The sequence below is a fragment of the Zychaea mexicana genome, assembly GCF_025766255.1.
Source record: "Zychaea mexicana strain RSA 1403 chromosome Unknown BDB00scaffold_6, whole genome shotgun sequence".
In the NCBI taxonomy this organism is placed as follows: domain Eukaryota; kingdom Fungi; phylum Mucoromycota; class Mucoromycetes; order Mucorales; family Lichtheimiaceae; genus Zychaea; species Zychaea mexicana.
This window is the reverse complement of record NW_026516669.1, coordinates 227,615-244,082: the sequence shown is the minus strand read 5'-3', so window position 1 is coordinate 244,082 and position 16,468 is coordinate 227,615. Positions and strand designations below refer to the sequence as shown.

General features: G+C 45.0%; 4 protein-coding genes across 4 annotated transcripts; 2 read left to right on the top strand and 2 right to left on the bottom strand.

Annotated features, from left to right (window-relative positions):
* The first annotated feature begins 2,642 nt into the window (after window positions 1-2,642).
* Window positions 2,643-4,523, top strand: BDB00DRAFT_801110 (uncharacterized protein). Its single transcript, XM_053121831.1, has 3 exons — window positions 2,643-2,889; window positions 2,990-3,181; window positions 3,310-4,523. Exons 1-3 carry the CDS (start codon window positions 2,701-2,703, stop codon window positions 4,264-4,266), a joined length of 1,338 nt encoding a protein of 445 aa, XP_052984357.1. The 5' UTR covers window positions 2,643-2,700; the 3' UTR covers window positions 4,267-4,523.
* Window positions 4,524-7,221, bottom strand: BDB00DRAFT_801109 (armadillo-type protein). The gene is made up of 2 exons (XM_053121830.1): window positions 6,021-7,221; window positions 4,524-5,904 (listed from the first exon to the last, which is right to left on the bottom strand). The coding sequence occupies exons 1-2, from the start codon at window positions 7,192-7,194 to the stop codon at window positions 4,736-4,738; spliced, it is 2,343 nt and encodes a 780-aa protein (XP_052984356.1). The 5' UTR covers window positions 7,195-7,221; the 3' UTR covers window positions 4,524-4,735.
* Window positions 7,222-9,033: 1,812 nt separating this feature from the next.
* Window positions 9,034-10,217, top strand: BDB00DRAFT_801102 (ribosomal protein L23/L15e core domain-containing protein). Its single transcript, XM_053121829.1, has 4 exons — window positions 9,034-9,076; window positions 9,329-9,668; window positions 9,768-9,837; window positions 9,934-10,217. The coding sequence occupies exons 1-4, from the start codon at window positions 9,061-9,063 to the stop codon at window positions 9,946-9,948; spliced, it is 441 nt and encodes a 146-aa protein (XP_052984355.1). The 5' UTR covers window positions 9,034-9,060; the 3' UTR covers window positions 9,949-10,217.
* Window positions 10,218-13,569: 3,352 nt separating this feature from the next.
* On the bottom strand, window positions 13,570-14,734 carry BDB00DRAFT_498190 (50S ribosomal protein L30e-like protein). Its single transcript, XM_053117602.1, has 4 exons — window positions 14,647-14,734; window positions 14,075-14,558; window positions 13,728-13,975; window positions 13,570-13,632 (listed from the first exon to the last, which is right to left on the bottom strand). The coding sequence occupies exons 2-4, from the start codon at window positions 14,242-14,244 to the stop codon at window positions 13,616-13,618; spliced, it is 435 nt and encodes a 144-aa protein (XP_052984354.1). The 5' UTR covers window positions 14,245-14,558; window positions 14,647-14,734; the 3' UTR covers window positions 13,570-13,615.
* Window positions 14,735-16,468: the final 1,734 nt, after the last annotated feature.

The window sequence follows — 16,468 nt, the reverse complement described above, 5'->3', positions numbered from 1 at the left end:
TAGTAACCATATTTAAAGCAGTGCTTATCGTAGCAATAATCTGACTTTTCTGATATAGCAGCCAAATCCAAATTAGTATTAGGCATGGCAACGCCTTGGATTCCATGGCTATGGGTACTCAGACTACAGTCTCACGCACTTACACACGCCGCACATAAAAGTAAAGGCAGATACGAGGAACCTATTCAATACAAGGACCAAAGTATCTGGAGCTATAATGAATACGTAATATCGCGAAAACCGAAAAAGGTCTGAGAGGGATAGTTACAAGGTTTACATAATAAGCTCAACTGTTTTTTTGTTTTGTGAACGAAAAAATATATATCTAGGATCGAGGATGACTGGCTCCATACATAAACAAATCGGAATAAGAGAGAATCTGTGGGGTGAGGTATACATGGATGCTACGTGTTCAGCTTCTATCTTATTCAGTGATAAATTAGTAGTAGCAATAACGGCATTGGGCCAGAAACGCTACTGCTGAAAGACAACAAGTCGGTGTGCGCGCCAAATGGCTGGGTATGTGCAAGCAATTAAAGATTTGGGCAAGCCTTTGATCTTGAGTCGCGTAAGTGTAGTACGGATATATGATTTTAAGTCAGTGTATGCGATTCATCGAGAAAACGTTCGGCAGCGCCGCGCCAGACTTGTTGTTTGATAGGGCAACTTCCATATAAAGTTGATCAGATTGAGGTTCGTTACATAGATTGACAGACACTGTCGAAAAGTTGTGGCATCCATTGGTTCAGGCGCTCATAGCTAAAAAGCTTTCTGTGGAAAGTGCGTCAGAGGATTGTGGGAGCATGATGTGAGAGCGATGTTTGCCAAAACTGCTTCAAGCCGAAGCCGGTGCTCGAGGATATGTAGGAGGAAGGGCGGTGAGTATTGCTCGATTGTGGCCTCGAAAAGTCTTGGTGCTGACGTCGGCGAGAGCGAGTCCATCGCTAAAGGGTCTATAGTAAAAGATGGGTGCTACAGAAGGATAAAGAGGAACGACTTTGGGGAATCGTGGTTGAACTATTAGCTGGTCGAAAGAAAATGTGGATCGATGGAACTTGTGCCTCGGTCAGTATAATCAAAGCAAGAGCGGCAATCAAGCGACCTCTAGCCTGGCGCGGTGCAGGTGTCAAACGCCGAAAGCGAGCCAAGGTACGATTGAAACAGAAACAGTCCTTGACATGAATGCCCTACCACTTGTGTGGCTGGCTAGTAGGCGACTGAGGCGGGAGGTCGGGCCATAGGACCCAGAATAGGTAGCTCGAGGCCAATTCTAACGGTGGTTCCAGAAAGGTTGGGCTGAAGCCCTAACTTATTCATTGTTTTTTAAGAAAACACGCAGTGCGGGAACAACTTTGGGCTCGGTACTCAGCCCATGAGGAATCAGCTCAACTGTTGTAAAATAAAACTTGCTAAGTTTGGCGCTGATTGCCTGGTGAACGGAGTACTCCTTGCAAACACACTCCTTCTTAGCAATGCGATATTGCCACTAGGAAGCGGAAAAAAAGCAGGCCAATGAAGAAACAAAAGTGTTATCATTGATACAGCTACGATGTATGTGCTACTTGTGTAAAGACATCCATATTCACACTAGTAGAAAAATGGATTACCATAAAAAATTTATCCTTTACAGGGTGAAACCTCTTTTAGAAAAGACATGACCTTTACAGGCAAGGACTTTCATGCTGTCCCTCGCGAATGCTCCGTGCGTCGTCCTCTGTTTTTAAATCACCGGCGCGCATCAATGAATATTCTAGCATGTCATATATTCTGGAAACACCTGAGCAGTGGTCACTTATTTTTGCAGAGCTGCATCTACTCACGGCTACTACAGTTCTACTGCGCATCAATAATCGATAAACTCTATTTATTGATCATAAATAGAAACACATGCTTAAGATCCACTAAGATTCTCAGATGTTGAGGCTTTGACAGGTGGAGCGAAAGTTGATAACTTAGCAAGTGAGCTGCTGTGTCATCTTCCGGCTGCAATGACGACAGCGCTGCAGCTCGTAGTTGCCCAATTGATTGCCTTTGATAAAAATTATCCGGCGGGTTACCAATAAAAGTGACACAGTGGCAAGTTTCTTTTCCAACTTATTTCAATATATAGTAGACAAAGACATCTAAAAATCTGGACGATCAAAATGACCAACCGCCAAACTCAAGATACTTGGGTTTCAAAAGGTATCATCGGCATTCTCTGCAGACCAAGGCAACAGAAGCGGTTTGAATCCTCGGAACGCTATGTATACTGGATAGAATTCTGTAGTCCACCACCCATGATTTCCTCTTGATCGATTGAATGCACAGTGTAGTAATCTGCTATATATATATAACAGAGCCGAGCATTTTCAATCAGCAAGAGAGGCATCTACTGGATGCTTATTAATTGTTGTTATGGGGACTGCGTACGTGAGCAAACGTCATTTGCTTATCCAATGAGCAGTTGTTTTTGGACGCGTGACACAAGGACCATTTTCGGTGCAGAGGAGATTATATTCAGCAAATCTTATCATCAATCGATAGTCACACACTGGGCAATGATTCATCTCTTACATTGCTCACTTTGTCTGTTCCCTACTCCGATCAGCTTGCTGATCTTATTTATTTCGAAAAAAGAGAAAAGAGAAACACGAACCAGAAACCCCATCCATTTTCGTTTCTTTACTCTCTTCTTCTTCTTCTTCCTTATCTACCCCGATGGCCAACGACACTACTGCCACTACTGCCACTCCTACTGTGAACGGCGAACAAACCGTACGTCGCTCTTCCTTCAGCCAGCCCAAGGCCAAGGTCCTCCGCCCCTTTGACACGGCTGAAGTCAAAATCCTTCTATTGGAAAATGTCAACGAAACTGCTGTAAAGGCTTTCCGGAAACAAGGTTACCAGGTAAGAGAAAAAAAAATCAAACACCCGCAAAGTTTCTGGTTGGAGACCCGGATAAACAAGAGATAAGGAGCTGCATGCTGACCGATAGTCACATATGCAGGTGGAAACTTATTCCAAGGCTTTGGTGGGCGATGAGCTTATTCAAAAGATCCGCGATGTCCACGTCATTGGCATTCGTTCCAAGACCAAGCTGACCAAGGCCGTTCTAGACGAGGCACACAACTTGTTGGCCATTGGCTGTTTCTGTATCGGTACCAACCAGGTAGACCTGCAGACTGCTGCCAAGAAGGGCGTAAGTATCAGCTCAAGCCTTTTATTTGTTTAAACGTGAATGTGCGTCGGGCGTCAAAGATATACAGGGTGGCAACAAAAGTAAAGAGAACTGACGTGCATATATCCGCCCAAACGTTGTGCGTTTAGATCTCTGTATTCAACTCGCCCTTCAGCAACTCGCGCTCTGTGGCCGAACTGGTCATAGGCGAGATCATCACACTGGCACGTCAACTGGGCGACCGCAACTTGGAGATGCACCAGGGTGTGTGGAACAAGGTCTCGAAGAACTGCTTTGAGATCCGTGGCAAGGTCCTCGGCATTGTTGGCTATGGTCACATTGGTGCACAACTGTCTGTGCTGGCTGAGTCGATGGGTATGACTGTGTACTTTTACGATGTGCTGCAGATCATGCCTTTGGGCACTGCCAAGCAGGTGGATACTCTGGAGAAGCTCCTTTCGATCTCTGACTTTGTGTCGCTGCACGTGCCCGAGCTGGAGGAAACCAAGAACATGATCGGCGAGCGGGAAATCATGGGCTACATGAAGAAGGGCTCGTACTTGCTCAACAATGCACGCGGCACCGTCGTCCACCTGCCCGCATTGGCCAAGGCTTTGCAGGCAGGCCACTTGGCCGGCGCCGCCGTCGACGTGTACCCCAAGGAACCTGCTGGCAACGGTCCCCACTTCACCGACTACCCCGAACTCTTGAAATCACCAAACTTGATCTTGACTCCGCACATCGGTGGCTCGACCGAGGAAGCTCAACGCATGATCGGTGTCGAGGTCTCATCCGCCTTGATCAAGTTTATTAACGAAGGTGGCTCCATTGGCGCCGTCAACTTCCCGGAGATCGACTTGCGTGCCATCAGCGAAGGCGAAAACGCCGTCCGTGTCTTGTATATTCACCAGAACATCCCTGGTGTCCTCAGAGAGATCAACGAGATCTTTGGCAACCACAACGTCGAGAAGCAGTATTCGGATTCCAAGGGCGATATTGCCTATGTCATGGCTGATATCGCTGGTGTCTCACAGGAGAACCTCGAGCAGTTGTATCATGCCATCACCTCAACCCGTGCAAACATCAAGACCCGCATGCTGTACTAAGTAACCCCTTTGTTTTCTTCCATACAACATCCATTCCTACTGAAAAAGCCACAATTTTATCCTCATCGTCGTAATACTACCACTCACCCACGCATCCACAAAAAGTTAGCAATAGCCGGCCTCCCCTCTTCGTCTCTATTCTATGTCATATTCAACATTCGCGCATTTCCCGTTAGTAGCATCCGCATATCTTTTTATATATTCTTTTCAAAAAGTTTCCTTTTAGCACTGTAGTTATTCTTATAAACCTTTCTTCAACATGAACAATGTTTTTAATGTGCCTTTTTCTTTCTTAAAAAAGAGATTAATTATTTACAAAAGATGCGCTATGGACGGTTGTGTGTATGTGGGTGTATATACTGTGATTGAGTGAGCGTGAGTGAGTGGGTGAGTGTGAAATGTGTGTTTGGAAATAAAGCGTGAAAAAAAAACCATTAAAAAAACCAAATTTTTCTATATACTGTAACATTTAAACCTCTTTTTCGTTCTGCGACTCAAGCGATTCCTGCACTTGCTCTCCTTGTGGACTCCCCTCTCCTTGTTGCTTTTCTTGCTGCTTAAGCAACGTCTTGAGCAAGCTGTCGAATTGAGCAAGGTCGACCGTGTTGACTTTGGGAGGCTGTTCTTGTTGTTGCAACGTCGTGGCCGCAGTCATGGCAGCAGCGTACATGTTTGCCATCATTGCAACCGTCTGTGGGTTTTGCATCCAGCTTGCACTGTCATTGCTGTTGCCACTGTCATTTGCCACCACTGGATCCAAGCCTGTCGTTACTGCCGGTGACGAAATCGCTGTTTCTGTGCACGGGTCCATCTCGTCCAGTTGGTCAAACAGCTTTTTGTAGCTCTGGACATGCTGAACCTTCAAGCGGCGCGTCAGTGCATCCTTCACTTGCTGTGCGTAGTGGTCGCGTTTCTCAAGATCGGCCATACCCAAGATCTTTTGCACGAGCGTGACACCGTGGACCTGGTCTCGAAGCACATCGTCCAGAACATTACCGTCATTGAAAATGGCCTTCAGCAAGAGATTGCGTGCATCGGACTCTTGCTGCTGGTGAATGATCTTGAGCGCAATCATGGATCCCAGCTTGTGTGTGCACAGTTTGCCGAGGTATGGGAGCAGGCGGGGACACAGGACACGGAACCGGCCCTGCAAGTCAGCGGCGTCTAGATACCAGATCAAAAGAAGAGTCCCATTGGCATCGGTCGCCAGCAGCACGGCATTCTGGACAATTGCTGCAGCCACGTACATCTGCTGCTCCTTGGTCACGGACGGGTTTTCAAGAATGGCGCGAACGGCACGTGCTCCAAACCGGCCCTGGCCAATCTCCCAGCACTTCTCGACGATGGCATCGAAAATGAAGCGATTGTGGGCGGACCCCATGTTTAGACAGCACTGGACGACGTAGTTGCCAAACTGGTCCAGCAGCAGCAGCGGTACATAGGAAGTCAGGTTTTCGCGAATCAATTGGATCTGCGAGGGCGTGGTGGCATGGTCAATGATCTTTTGTGCGGCCCAGGTACCATTCTTGTGGACACCGATCGAAGCCAGATGAGGGGCAATGCGTTCCAGTAAGGTTTGCTTTGTTTGGTCGCTGCAATTCTCGAATATTCTCTGGACCACAGTATTACCAATGTAATCTAGATAAGATTTGGCCATCGCCCCCAAAAAAGAATTTAGTACGTCACGGGACTTTTCACTCACGTTGGACAAAGAACACAACATACCCACGCACACGAAAACCATCACAACTTACCGCTGCACAGCTCGACAATCTCATCCTTGCATTCTGTCGCAAAGGCTTCGGCTTCTTCTACTGACACTGGGCCCACATCTAGACGCTTGCGCATCTCACGCAGGCGTAGGGGGTCCAACTTGCGCTCGGAGCCAGCCATCTCTGGGACTCCCGGTATAACTGAGCTATAGCTCAATGGTAGATGGTCCCCTTGCGTCTCCTCGGGGGACTCACAGCCTAGCTGCTGCATGATAAACTTGCGTTCAGCGATGATGGCAGTGTGCAAATCAGGCTGTGTGGTTTGCTGCTCGCCCGAGGCATTCATAATCATACGCGTCATCATCATGGCTGTGGCCCACTGTGTTGCTTGGTAGCTTTCCAGCGACAGCGCCCGCTTGTTTTGTTGTTGCTGCTGTTGGCTTTGCTGTTGCTGTTGCTGCTGTTGCTGGTTGTTTTGCTGTTGTTGGGTCGACGATGACATGTCCATGTCGTCATTTTCCTCATTCGCCGACGGTGCCTTGGCAAACCCGATGCGCACCATACCAGTACCAGGCCCCAAAATCTCCTTGTTTTGCAGCGACTTGCGCGCACGCACAGCATCTTCTTGATGCTCAAAGTTAACAAATCCACAGTTCTTGTGAGACAGGACACGGACCGAGTCGATGGAGCCAAATGGTTGGAAGATGGTGCGGAGAATGGCCGGATTCATATTTGCCGGGATATTACCGACCCCTAAAATAACAACAACGACAATAGCTGAGTCATCTCTCCCAGGTTTACTAGGCAATAATGGCAACAGGAGCCAAATGGTGACAAACTTACATAGTGCACGCGTGGGACCTTGTGCGTTTGGACCAGCCTCACTGGTCAATGCCATCGCGACGTTCACATCAGCCTTACCATAGCCCACACGAACAGGTGTGCCCGCCAATGTGCTGCCCAGACGGCCCTCAAGATCGGTCTTGGCATCAATGGCCGAGTCCACCTCGGTAAAGTTCACAAACGCGCACTCCTTGTCTGACAAGATGCGAGCGCTTTCTACGCGGCCGTAGTCGGAAAAGAACTTGACCAGGTCCGGCACACTCACGGATGGATTGATATTGCCCAGCCAAAGTGCTCGTGAGGGTATCTGTGCCGGTGCAGATGGAGGAGATGCATCAAAGTTTTGTGTTGATGACGACGTTGTCGCTTCCATCAAATTGTTGCCTCGTGAATAGAATTCCTTCAAGATTGGAAAGATTTTAGCATTTCATTGCTCGTCGTATCAACAACTTCTCGGAAGCATTTTTTTTTCTTACTTTGGCTGCTGCCAGTTCCGGCAGTTCTCCTAGCTGGCTCTGAGAAGTCATCCGGCTAAAGCCCCGATGATGATGATGGAACAACACGTCGTTATTCAAATCCATCAGGTTTCCACTACTACGTGAATTACGTAACGTTCGCTCACCACCAGCCAATGCTGCTGCTGCTGTTGTTGGAAGCATCATGGCAGCAGCTTGTTGATGTGGATTGTACCGAGTAGGGCCGGAAGAATACATTTGGCCGTACGTGTTGTTGCCAAGAAGTGATGCCGATGATTGGGGCTGATCAATTCCCCCATCCACCATTCCTAGACTTATAGCACGCGGGCGTTGCATTACACTACTGCGGGTCTGTGGCGAGAAAGGTGTAAAAGGTGCTAATCCTCCTAGTCGACTCATTTGCTGATGCTGCTGCTGATGCTGATGCTGTTGTTGTTGAGGAAGAGCTGCTGCAGCGACGGTATAGGCACGATTACGTTGTTGTTTCACAATTTCTTCCTGTTGTTCTGCTTGCGTACTGCTATGATGGGACGCCGCCGACGGCGGCGGCGCCTGGTGGGTATTTTCATCGTCGAGCCCCAAGGAAGCGAGAGTGCTTGCGACAGTGCTGCTAGCACTATCATCCGTCGGCGAAGCGTCATAGCCAAACATGGACGTCACTGATCCCGAGCGATGCCGCGTCGATTCTGCAGTTGGAACGTTCAAATTGAGATACGCGTATGGAAATGAGGGATTCGGCATGGTGTCGGCTCGTGCTCGACGAAGTGGTTGTTGATCCATGGAGCCAGGCAGATTTTCAAGCGACTCGTTCGGCGTCCTAGAAATCACCCAGTTTTTAATATTTTTTTCTCATTTCTAAAAAATGGTAACGAAAAATGGTTTGAGAAGAGGAAGGCAAATTTACCGAGCTATTAATGGAGGTGAACGAGAAGCGAGGGTGTGCGTTGGCGGGTGACCCTGCGGCGAATGTTTGCGGGTATTGGAGCCGTTGGATACCCTAAAATCCATTGCACTTGGGACAAGAGAGAGAGAGAGAGAGAAAGAGACTTGCCATACACGTTGCCCAATGCAACAAAATGCTGCGTGACCGCGTTGGTCAAGAGGGGGAAATCTTTATGCCGGACAAAAATGTGGTCAATTCTACTCTCCTCCATGGACATAAAAAACTACCGCCCTCCTGTGATGTACCGAAACCAGTGGTGCTTTACGGGATGCCATGGTAACTGACACCTACATGGCGCTAATTGGTTTGCGTGCTGCCACTGATCCATTTGTGTGACACATTTAACATTGGGTGCATGAATGCACCACTTTTATTGTTAATCACTACAAAAAATCGCCTAAACACTATTATTACTAATCTTATAATGATTATCGATAGCTGCAATAGCAAGAATTACAACGAAAACCAGAAGTTAAAGAGCTAGGATAATCAAGAACAACGCCACAACGTCGACAGCGCTTGTTTGAAAATGCGTGTACTACCTGAGAAGTGTGCTGGCCGCAGGCTTGATTTGTGGCAGCACCCTACTATAAACTACTTTCGCTGCAGTTTCATCTACAGTATCTTCTTTGTTTTTCTATGTGAAAAGTAACCAAGAATGATAGTCGCGACGACAGGCAAGCTGACCAACACACATAAAAGCAACAAGCTGCGGCAACAACAGTGAGTGTCGAATTTGTTCCAAATAGGGAAACTCCGAAGGGCGTCGAAATCGAAGTGTGTGGTTTGCAGACTTGGAAACTCCCTCTTTTCATTAACAATGGCCCCTAAAGCTTGTGAGTAGAATACTTAAAGAGCAATATAGACAAAGGGAAACGAACGGATCGATACACGTCGATATGGATGAGAACGAAAATTAAAATGGATGGATGAAAAGCGGATGGGGATAGGATGGATGGATGGATGAATGTGAAAAAAATTATCAGACATTCACTACTCCATTCGGGAATGGAGGGAGAGGGTGTCCTGCCTAATGCTCGAACGAATCGAAACTAATTAACGTGTTTATATGCGTTCAATTTGTATAGCCCCCAAGGATAAGGCTGCTGCTGCCAAGAAGGCCGCTTTGAAGGGCGTCCACGGCAAGTCGGTTCGCAAGGTTCGCACCTCCACCCACTTCCACTTGCCCAAGACCCTCCGTCTTGCTCGCAAGCCCAAGTATGCTCGCAAGTCCGTCCCCCACTTGCCCCGCATGGACCAATACCGTGTCGTTCGCAACCCCTTGAACACCGAGACCGCCATGAAGAAGATTGAGGAGCACAACACCTTGACCTTCATCGTCGATGTCAAGGCCAACAAGCACCAGATCAAGGACGCTGTCAAGCGTCTCTATGATGTTGAGGCTTTGAAGGTCAACACCCTCATCAGGTAAATATAAGAATAATAACGATAACTCTCGCCTTCGATATATAGAACGTTTTCTGAACATACGAAATACTCAACGATCCATTTTATAATTGTTAATAGACCCGACGGTAAGAAGAAGGCTTACGTCCGTTTGACCGCTGATGTTGATGCTTTGGATGTCGCCAACAAGGTAAATTGGAACTATCCAAGCGACTTTATGGAGAGATACGTAGTGCATCAATAGGTTACTAACCATTGTTTCTTTTTTTTCTCGGCGTGGTATTAGATCGGTCTCATCTAAAGTGGCTGTAGACAGCATTTCTGAATAAAAAATGTTTGTTGAAACAATGATCGTTAAATAATGTTGATCGTGTTTTAATTTTGAATTATGTGGTAACAAGGAAAAAATAGAGTGGTTTACAGAAAGGATGGGGACACTATCAAGTGAGTATATCTAAGCGAAACCGAGGGAGAAGAGGCAAATGATCGTACGCGCCAGAAACGCTGTAACTTGTGTAGCATTCATGAGAACAAAAAGCTGGCCGTGTCTACATGGTCGTGCTACCAGCACCTTTTTCTCACTGATCATCTGTTTTTATAATGCGTATCGCTCCATGAATTCGGCTTGTTTCTTTCATTTTGCATGATAGGAGAGTTGCAAACCACGCTGTTTATGTGCCTAACATGATCAATTATATCACATAGTTTGACATTTCGCGTCTATGTATTGAACGCAATGATACTGTATATACCTCAGACAGTGAAAAGTCATTGTGTCATAGTTTGTCATCATCATGACAACCAGGAAGCTAACAAACGAATTAGTAGTTAGAAAATCAAATTTAGCGCATCACAAAGTGATTTTCTAGTAGTATTATACATGTATATTTCACGAGGAGAGGATGTATACAGATTTTTATTACTGTAGTCTGATGCTACATCCGAAGATGCTGGGCAGCAGGTGCGGCTGGCCAAACGTATACCTTACAACATCTAACAACGAGTAACAACGAAGATATCCAGTGTTTTCTCGTTTGACACGATCTTTCAGTGTAATGGCAATATCCAAGCATGAGTTTGATGTCACGGGCTTGCTTCTAGCCATCCTTTGAGAAATTCTACATTAAATTCCACGCGTTTCTAGCACTGGAAAAAGAAGGTTTATGTTGGCGAATTGTACACATTAAAGTGCGGCAGTTTATGCTCAGCACCATGGATATCGCTTATAATTTCTGGTGTTCGCCAAAGAGTTTTCATATGACGTGCAATGGGATACTGGATGGTGGGTTCTTTACCTGTGGTGGATCAGTGCTAAGTCGTGGTGCCTGCTAGATGATCTGAGACGCGACCGAATATATGAGTGTCAAGTTTAAACTTCTTGCTTTTATATTTTTATTGATATGTACCTTGTGTAATTTTTATTTCGGGAAATCGATGTGGTTTCTACAATAAGATCACGGTAGTGAGCTAGTTCAAGGACCTTTAAATATGATCGTGTTCTCCCTCGCTGTCATAGTAGTAGATTGCTATTTACAATAGATGGTAAATTAAACATAAACAACGACAGTGCTTGTCATGATATGCAATATATAAACTTACTAGCGGTCCCTGCCTCGTTCTGCTAGTATCCTTCAAATCTCCCTCTGGAGCAGGCTTTATCAGTTTTTAGAGTATTGAACGCTTAGACACACAAGAGGGACATTTCCATATAGAATGCAGCCCAACGAGATGACCTATCGATACCTATATAGCGAGTATAATATCTTCTCCAAGTCTGAATTCGATCGAAATACGTAAAATTAGCTTGCAGGTCCTGATCACGTAGGATGATTATCGTAAGGTGCAAGCTATGTTTATGCTTATTTTACGGCAAAATTGAGTGGAAAACGTGGTTTTTATTAATTAAACCACATTTAAGTGTACGTCAGTTTACGCAGACATTATAAGCACATATGTTGGTGTATGCAAAATGTAGCATATAGATGAGCATAGCTACATTACAATGACGGTGACGATAAGAATGTAAATAAGAATGGGTACATTGTAGTAAGCGCGTAGAAAAAAGTATAAGGATGATACATAAGCGTGAAAGAATCATGCAGAATATATTGTGGCACTTGCTTCATGATAAACAGCACATTTTTGTGTCAATTAATCAATATCGTTTGACTTGCGAATTATATGTAACTTATCGTTATCACTCCAGACGAGTAGAAGCGCTATAGCACTGTGCAATTGTGCATTATATCGATATGCCTAATTTCCAACTTTCGCTGCAAATATTGAATTCTTTATAGCTCTAATTCCTATTTATCATCATTTGCCTTGGTTAAAAACGAAGCTACTGCAGTCAGTGTGTCTGCGCTCTTTTTATGTTTGATGCATCTATATATTGGTTATGTTTCTCTTACTTTCTATGATGAGAACATAACTGATAAATTTAAAAAGATTCTCAACTTTGCTTGTAATGGATCACTGTAAGCATAGCATTATCAGCAGCAGGAGAAGGTACGGAACGAATGAAAAGGTCAACCCTAGTTAAATAGACTGTAAAGTGGTTACGCATCCTTTCTTTCTTTCCTTCGCACCCAAACAATTCATGTACAGTAAGACTGTCGAAAAGTTTATAAAATTCGCGAACGCGTTGAAGGAACTCCACCTGTATATGCTGCACATGTTGACTAATATATATTGTTTCGACACAGCTGTTTATTCCGTGATCTCAGTACTGTCAAAGCATATTGAGGACATGTATGTAAGTGCCGTGGAAAGGATCTTGAAAGTGAGAGAAAGGGGTGGGCAAAAGACACTGTGTATATGTATCTTTGCCCTGCTCGGTACTCGGCCTCCCCAGCTCTCGTTGAATAAGTATGGGTGAGTGCAATCCTGGTGTAAGTAGCCGCTTCTCATGATGTTCATCCTCGGTATGCCAGTAGTGTATAGACACCTCCATGCTGGTCAATATCGGTGCTCTACTGGGATCCATCATGTCATCCAAGTGACTAAGGCGAGACCGTTACTGTCGCGACAAAGAAGCCATTCCGCTGTGCTCAAGATCTTTCCATCCGCCTCGACGGGGGCGTGTGCCCTTCTGCTTTTGCTTTGAATGGACCTGGCGCCGCAACAGGGTGATACTCATTGCAACAAGTGTGCTTGTTAGCAATGGTAAAGGATGCTTAGCCGGCGTGCTCACAAAAGCCATAACACGAAGCCCCACTACACCTATTACAGTGTTCGTCTGTTATCTTCGAGAAGTTCGTTTTTCCAACTCATACGACCGTTCTCTCCTGCAGGCCCTCCCTTGCTAACTATGGGTTGCAAGTGTGGTTTTCTGAAAATATAATACAAGGATGGCATGTTAATTATGCGTGAGAGACCGAATTCGAGATAAAGGGCGGTGCACGAGTAGTTTTCTTTTAATATTTAAATTAGTGATAGCCGAGTATCGAGAGAGGTCGATTCTCTTACGTAGATAATAAGTGGTTTAGATTATTGCTGTGGGAAAGAAGTTGACAATCAACGTAAGGTCCTGCTTTCCGTTGAAAGAAAAAGACGCAAATGACCATGGAGTATTGCGTTCTCAACTTTTGGTGTCGATAGACTTTATATCTTACAAAAGGTATACACACGTGATGGCTAATAAAGCGAAATTTACCTTCCTACTAAAAGCATGCTGTACCGTCAAAGTGTTGGATGGTTACGACACAGAGAACGGAGAGCATGACTATGCGTTTTCACCTCTCCTGTATGCTCACATGCGCTCAATGGATCGGTAAAGCTCTTACCAATTCGTTGCCGTTATATATGTCATTTCGTTTTACCAGTCAGTCAACGCCAACAGCAACAATATCAGCGTTCTCCATAAGAGCACGGTGACCAAGCATTAAAATACACATTCAAGAAACAAGTTTTTTTCAGGGCACAAAGTGGACCGAAGAGTTTATTATGAAAATTTTGTTTGTCAAAATTTAACGGGACTTGAAGTCTATAAGAAGAGAAAAGTCATAAGTATATCAACGAACTTGTTTAAAGTGACCATCCATTCTCCAACAATTACCCCCAGAAAAATGAGAAACTTACAGTCCAACAAAACGTTCATGGCCTCGGACTCTTCTCCAAAGTCGGTGACAGCGACGCAGGAGCAGGCAACAACCTTACGGGCGTTACCGTCACGGTCGATCTTGCACTGACCAGCCCATTCACCGAGCTTCTTGGGGTCAGAGACCTTGATCAAGTTGATGTTGTGCTCAGCGCAGAGAGCCTCAACGAGCTTGACGTATTCGCCTTCAGTGCAGGACTCGTTCAAGACAGCCAAATGGGCCTGGCGTCTAAACAAGAGAGAAATTACAAGGTAAGCCTCCCTGATTTATCTTTTTGTTTTTGCGTTGCTCTCGTTGAGGACCGAAAAAATGAAAACCCAAATTTACCTGTCCAAAGCCTTGACAGCTTGCTTCAAACCACGGGCAAGACCATCGTGGACCAAAGCACGGCGCAAGACCTCCTGGAGGGCTTCCTCAACGGACATTTGACCCTGGGTGGTCTCAGCAGCGACCTCAACCTCTTGAGTCTCCATTACGATATCTTCCTCGGTTGACATGCTATATGAGTTCCATAGATGATCGTTGTCAATTGATCTGTTTCTCTTTGCATCTCAAATCGTATTCATCCATCCATCTACGTATCCACCCATCAACAAATAGATACAATGGTGGTTCATTTTGGCTTCGACTACGTACACTGATGAGATTACTTTTCTTGTTCAAAAAAGAGAGGGTGTCCTTGAGTTCGGCACAGAAGTCGATTATAATCCTCGGTGAATGAGAGGTTCTAACTCCGCTTCATTTTCGCTCACCAAGTTTCAAATGGTTGCCTTGTAGTGACAAGAACCTAGTTACCGTGCAATTCGCTGTACTGTCACTAAGTTTGAGAATTGGTGCTATTCCGCTTGTCTTCTCACATCTAAATTTTTCAAGTCTGCCCTTTTTCTTGGTCGGCATACCGTTTTTCTACCTTGATTTACGAATGACAGCCTGTTTTGATGGTAGCTGGGGTGGCAAAAGAACTCTCTCCTTCAAGCGCTAAGCCCATCCACCAATTTTTTGTTGCTTTGACTCCACTGTTTGTATGTTTTCTGTCGATCTACTAATGAGGTCAAGTTACACTTGATCAGCATAACTGATCGATATCATGTTTAGCAGCTACTGTGGGTCCAAAATGGCCCGAGCTCGGAAGACACAAGTGTGTGTGTGTGTGTGTGTACGTGTCGCGATGTGGAATGGGAAGATATTGTGTCAATGCTATCATGGCAGCACTTCACATGTTATCTTCTTGTCAGCACCAACTGACGTTTGGTTTTGTTACCTTTCTATGAACCACGAAGGAAGGACCTAGCGCAAAACCTCAAGGAATAAAATCACAAGTCTTGCCGCGCGTATGCCATCAGGAAGCACTCACCAACATTGCAACTTCTATTATTTAATGATCGGTGTAGCTATGGTGTGTTGCTATTCTTTCTGCTGCACCTTCTGTAATCACTACATTTTAGTGTTGATAATGTTAACCGTCTAGATCATGCCCATCGGTTTATTACGACGAACGCACCTCAATTGAAATCTTGGAAAGTAAACAGCAACACTTCTCGACGGGTTCTGCTCATCTTATCTTCTTTAGATAGCAAGATTGTATCTTAAGGCCTGTATATATACAGGTTAACTCGTTAGAAATTCTGGAGAAAGGAAATGATAATGTAAGCAAGACATATCTATGTTGAGTCATAGAGCAACGTGATTAAAAGCTGTTCAAAGAAACCGTCTGCTTGAAAAGTGTTACTGGTTATATGATACTGCCATTCACTGATATTCGTCCAATCACATCAATTTTATTTTGTTCTCTTAACGATACATTTTACAATCATCAAACATCTACGTAGTTACAAGTGGTTTAAAATGCATACGAAATAAGCGTTAATTAAGTAGATATAATATATGCGCGCGGTGCTCAGTATGATAAGCATGGTGGTTTTGGGATGAACGGTGTGATATAAGCATTCTTTAAAGGTTCCACACTCCATATAAGCCAATGGCATATTTGCGCGTTTTTGACTCTATTCCTAGTCTTATCTCCCCAATACAATAGTTGCTTAATTTGAAGGTCATCAAAGCAAAGACGGGTCAACCTTACACCTCGGGCTAATGATAAGCCTGACTGTGAAGGAGGTCTCGGCTATGTGGCCTAGACTATAACAACTGCTTCATCAGGTCTAGGTAAAAGTATCAAGATCACCCCCATATAGACTAATCAGTATATGGTTATTTTGCGGGGTGATATCCGAAATGCCCGCTTGGTTTGTGTGACAAAGAGAAAGAGAGAGAGAGAGAGAGAGAGAGAGAAAGAGAGAGCGCGAAATCATATAACCGTGGAAGATTACCATTATCACTAGAGAAGCCCAGGAAGATTGCTTAGGATACGCCACTAAGGTACGTTGTGGTTTTAGATATGGGCGCAAGAAGGAAAAACCATCGCGGGCTGAAGGATGTCTGGGTAACCTCGAAAAAAGTAAAAATAGCGAAAGGGAAAACAACAGACTCGAAGAAGGCTCAGCAGCACTGTTTCCCCGACTCTGAGCCTGAGACAGCGTCTTCTTTCTTGTCCTTTTATAACAACACACACTCTCTTCCTATTCAAACAGCCTTTTACTTTCTCTTTCATATATAATACTATCCACATACACACATTCCTATACAAGATGGGTAAATTGTCAGCATTAGCTGCTTTTCGCTTTACGTATACCACGAAATTGTCACTCGGTGTCCTCTGTTTTA

What these genes read in the sequence shown, in the direction of transcription:
- BDB00DRAFT_801110 (XM_053121831.1), top strand. Translation starts at nt 2,701, where the DNA reads ATGGCCAACGACACTACTGCCACTACTGCCACTCCTACTGTGAACGGC. An exon ending in TCCGGAAACAAGGTTACCAG is followed by an intron (nt 2,890 to 2,989) that starts GTAAGAGAAAAA and finishes TCACATATGCAG; the next exon opens with GTGGAAACTTATTCCAAGGC. An exon ending in AGACTGCTGCCAAGAAGGGC is followed by an intron (nt 3,182 to 3,309) that starts GTAAGTATCAGC and finishes TTGTGCGTTTAG; the next exon opens with ATCTCTGTATTCAACTCGCC.
- BDB00DRAFT_801109 (XM_053121830.1), bottom strand. Translation starts at nt 7,194, where the DNA reads ATGGAAGCGACAACGTCGTCATCAACACAAAACTTTGATGCATCTCCT. An exon ending in GATTGTCGAGCTGTGCAGCG is followed by an intron (nt 5,905 to 6,020) that starts GTAAGTTGTGAT and finishes AATCTTATCTAG; the next exon opens with ATTACATTGGTAATACTGTG.
- BDB00DRAFT_801102 (XM_053121829.1), top strand. An exon ending in AAGGTCAACACCCTCATCAG is followed by an intron (nt 9,669 to 9,767) that starts GTAAATATAAGA and finishes AATTGTTAATAG; the next exon opens with ACCCGACGGTAAGAAGAAGG.
- BDB00DRAFT_498190 (XM_053117602.1), bottom strand. Translation starts at nt 14,244, where the DNA reads ATGTCAACCGAGGAAGATATCGTAATGGAGACTCAAGAGGTTGAGGTC. An exon ending in GCTGTCAAGGCTTTGGACAG is followed by an intron (nt 13,976 to 14,074) that starts GTAAATTTGGGT and finishes TCTCTTGTTTAG; the next exon opens with ACGCCAGGCCCATTTGGCTG.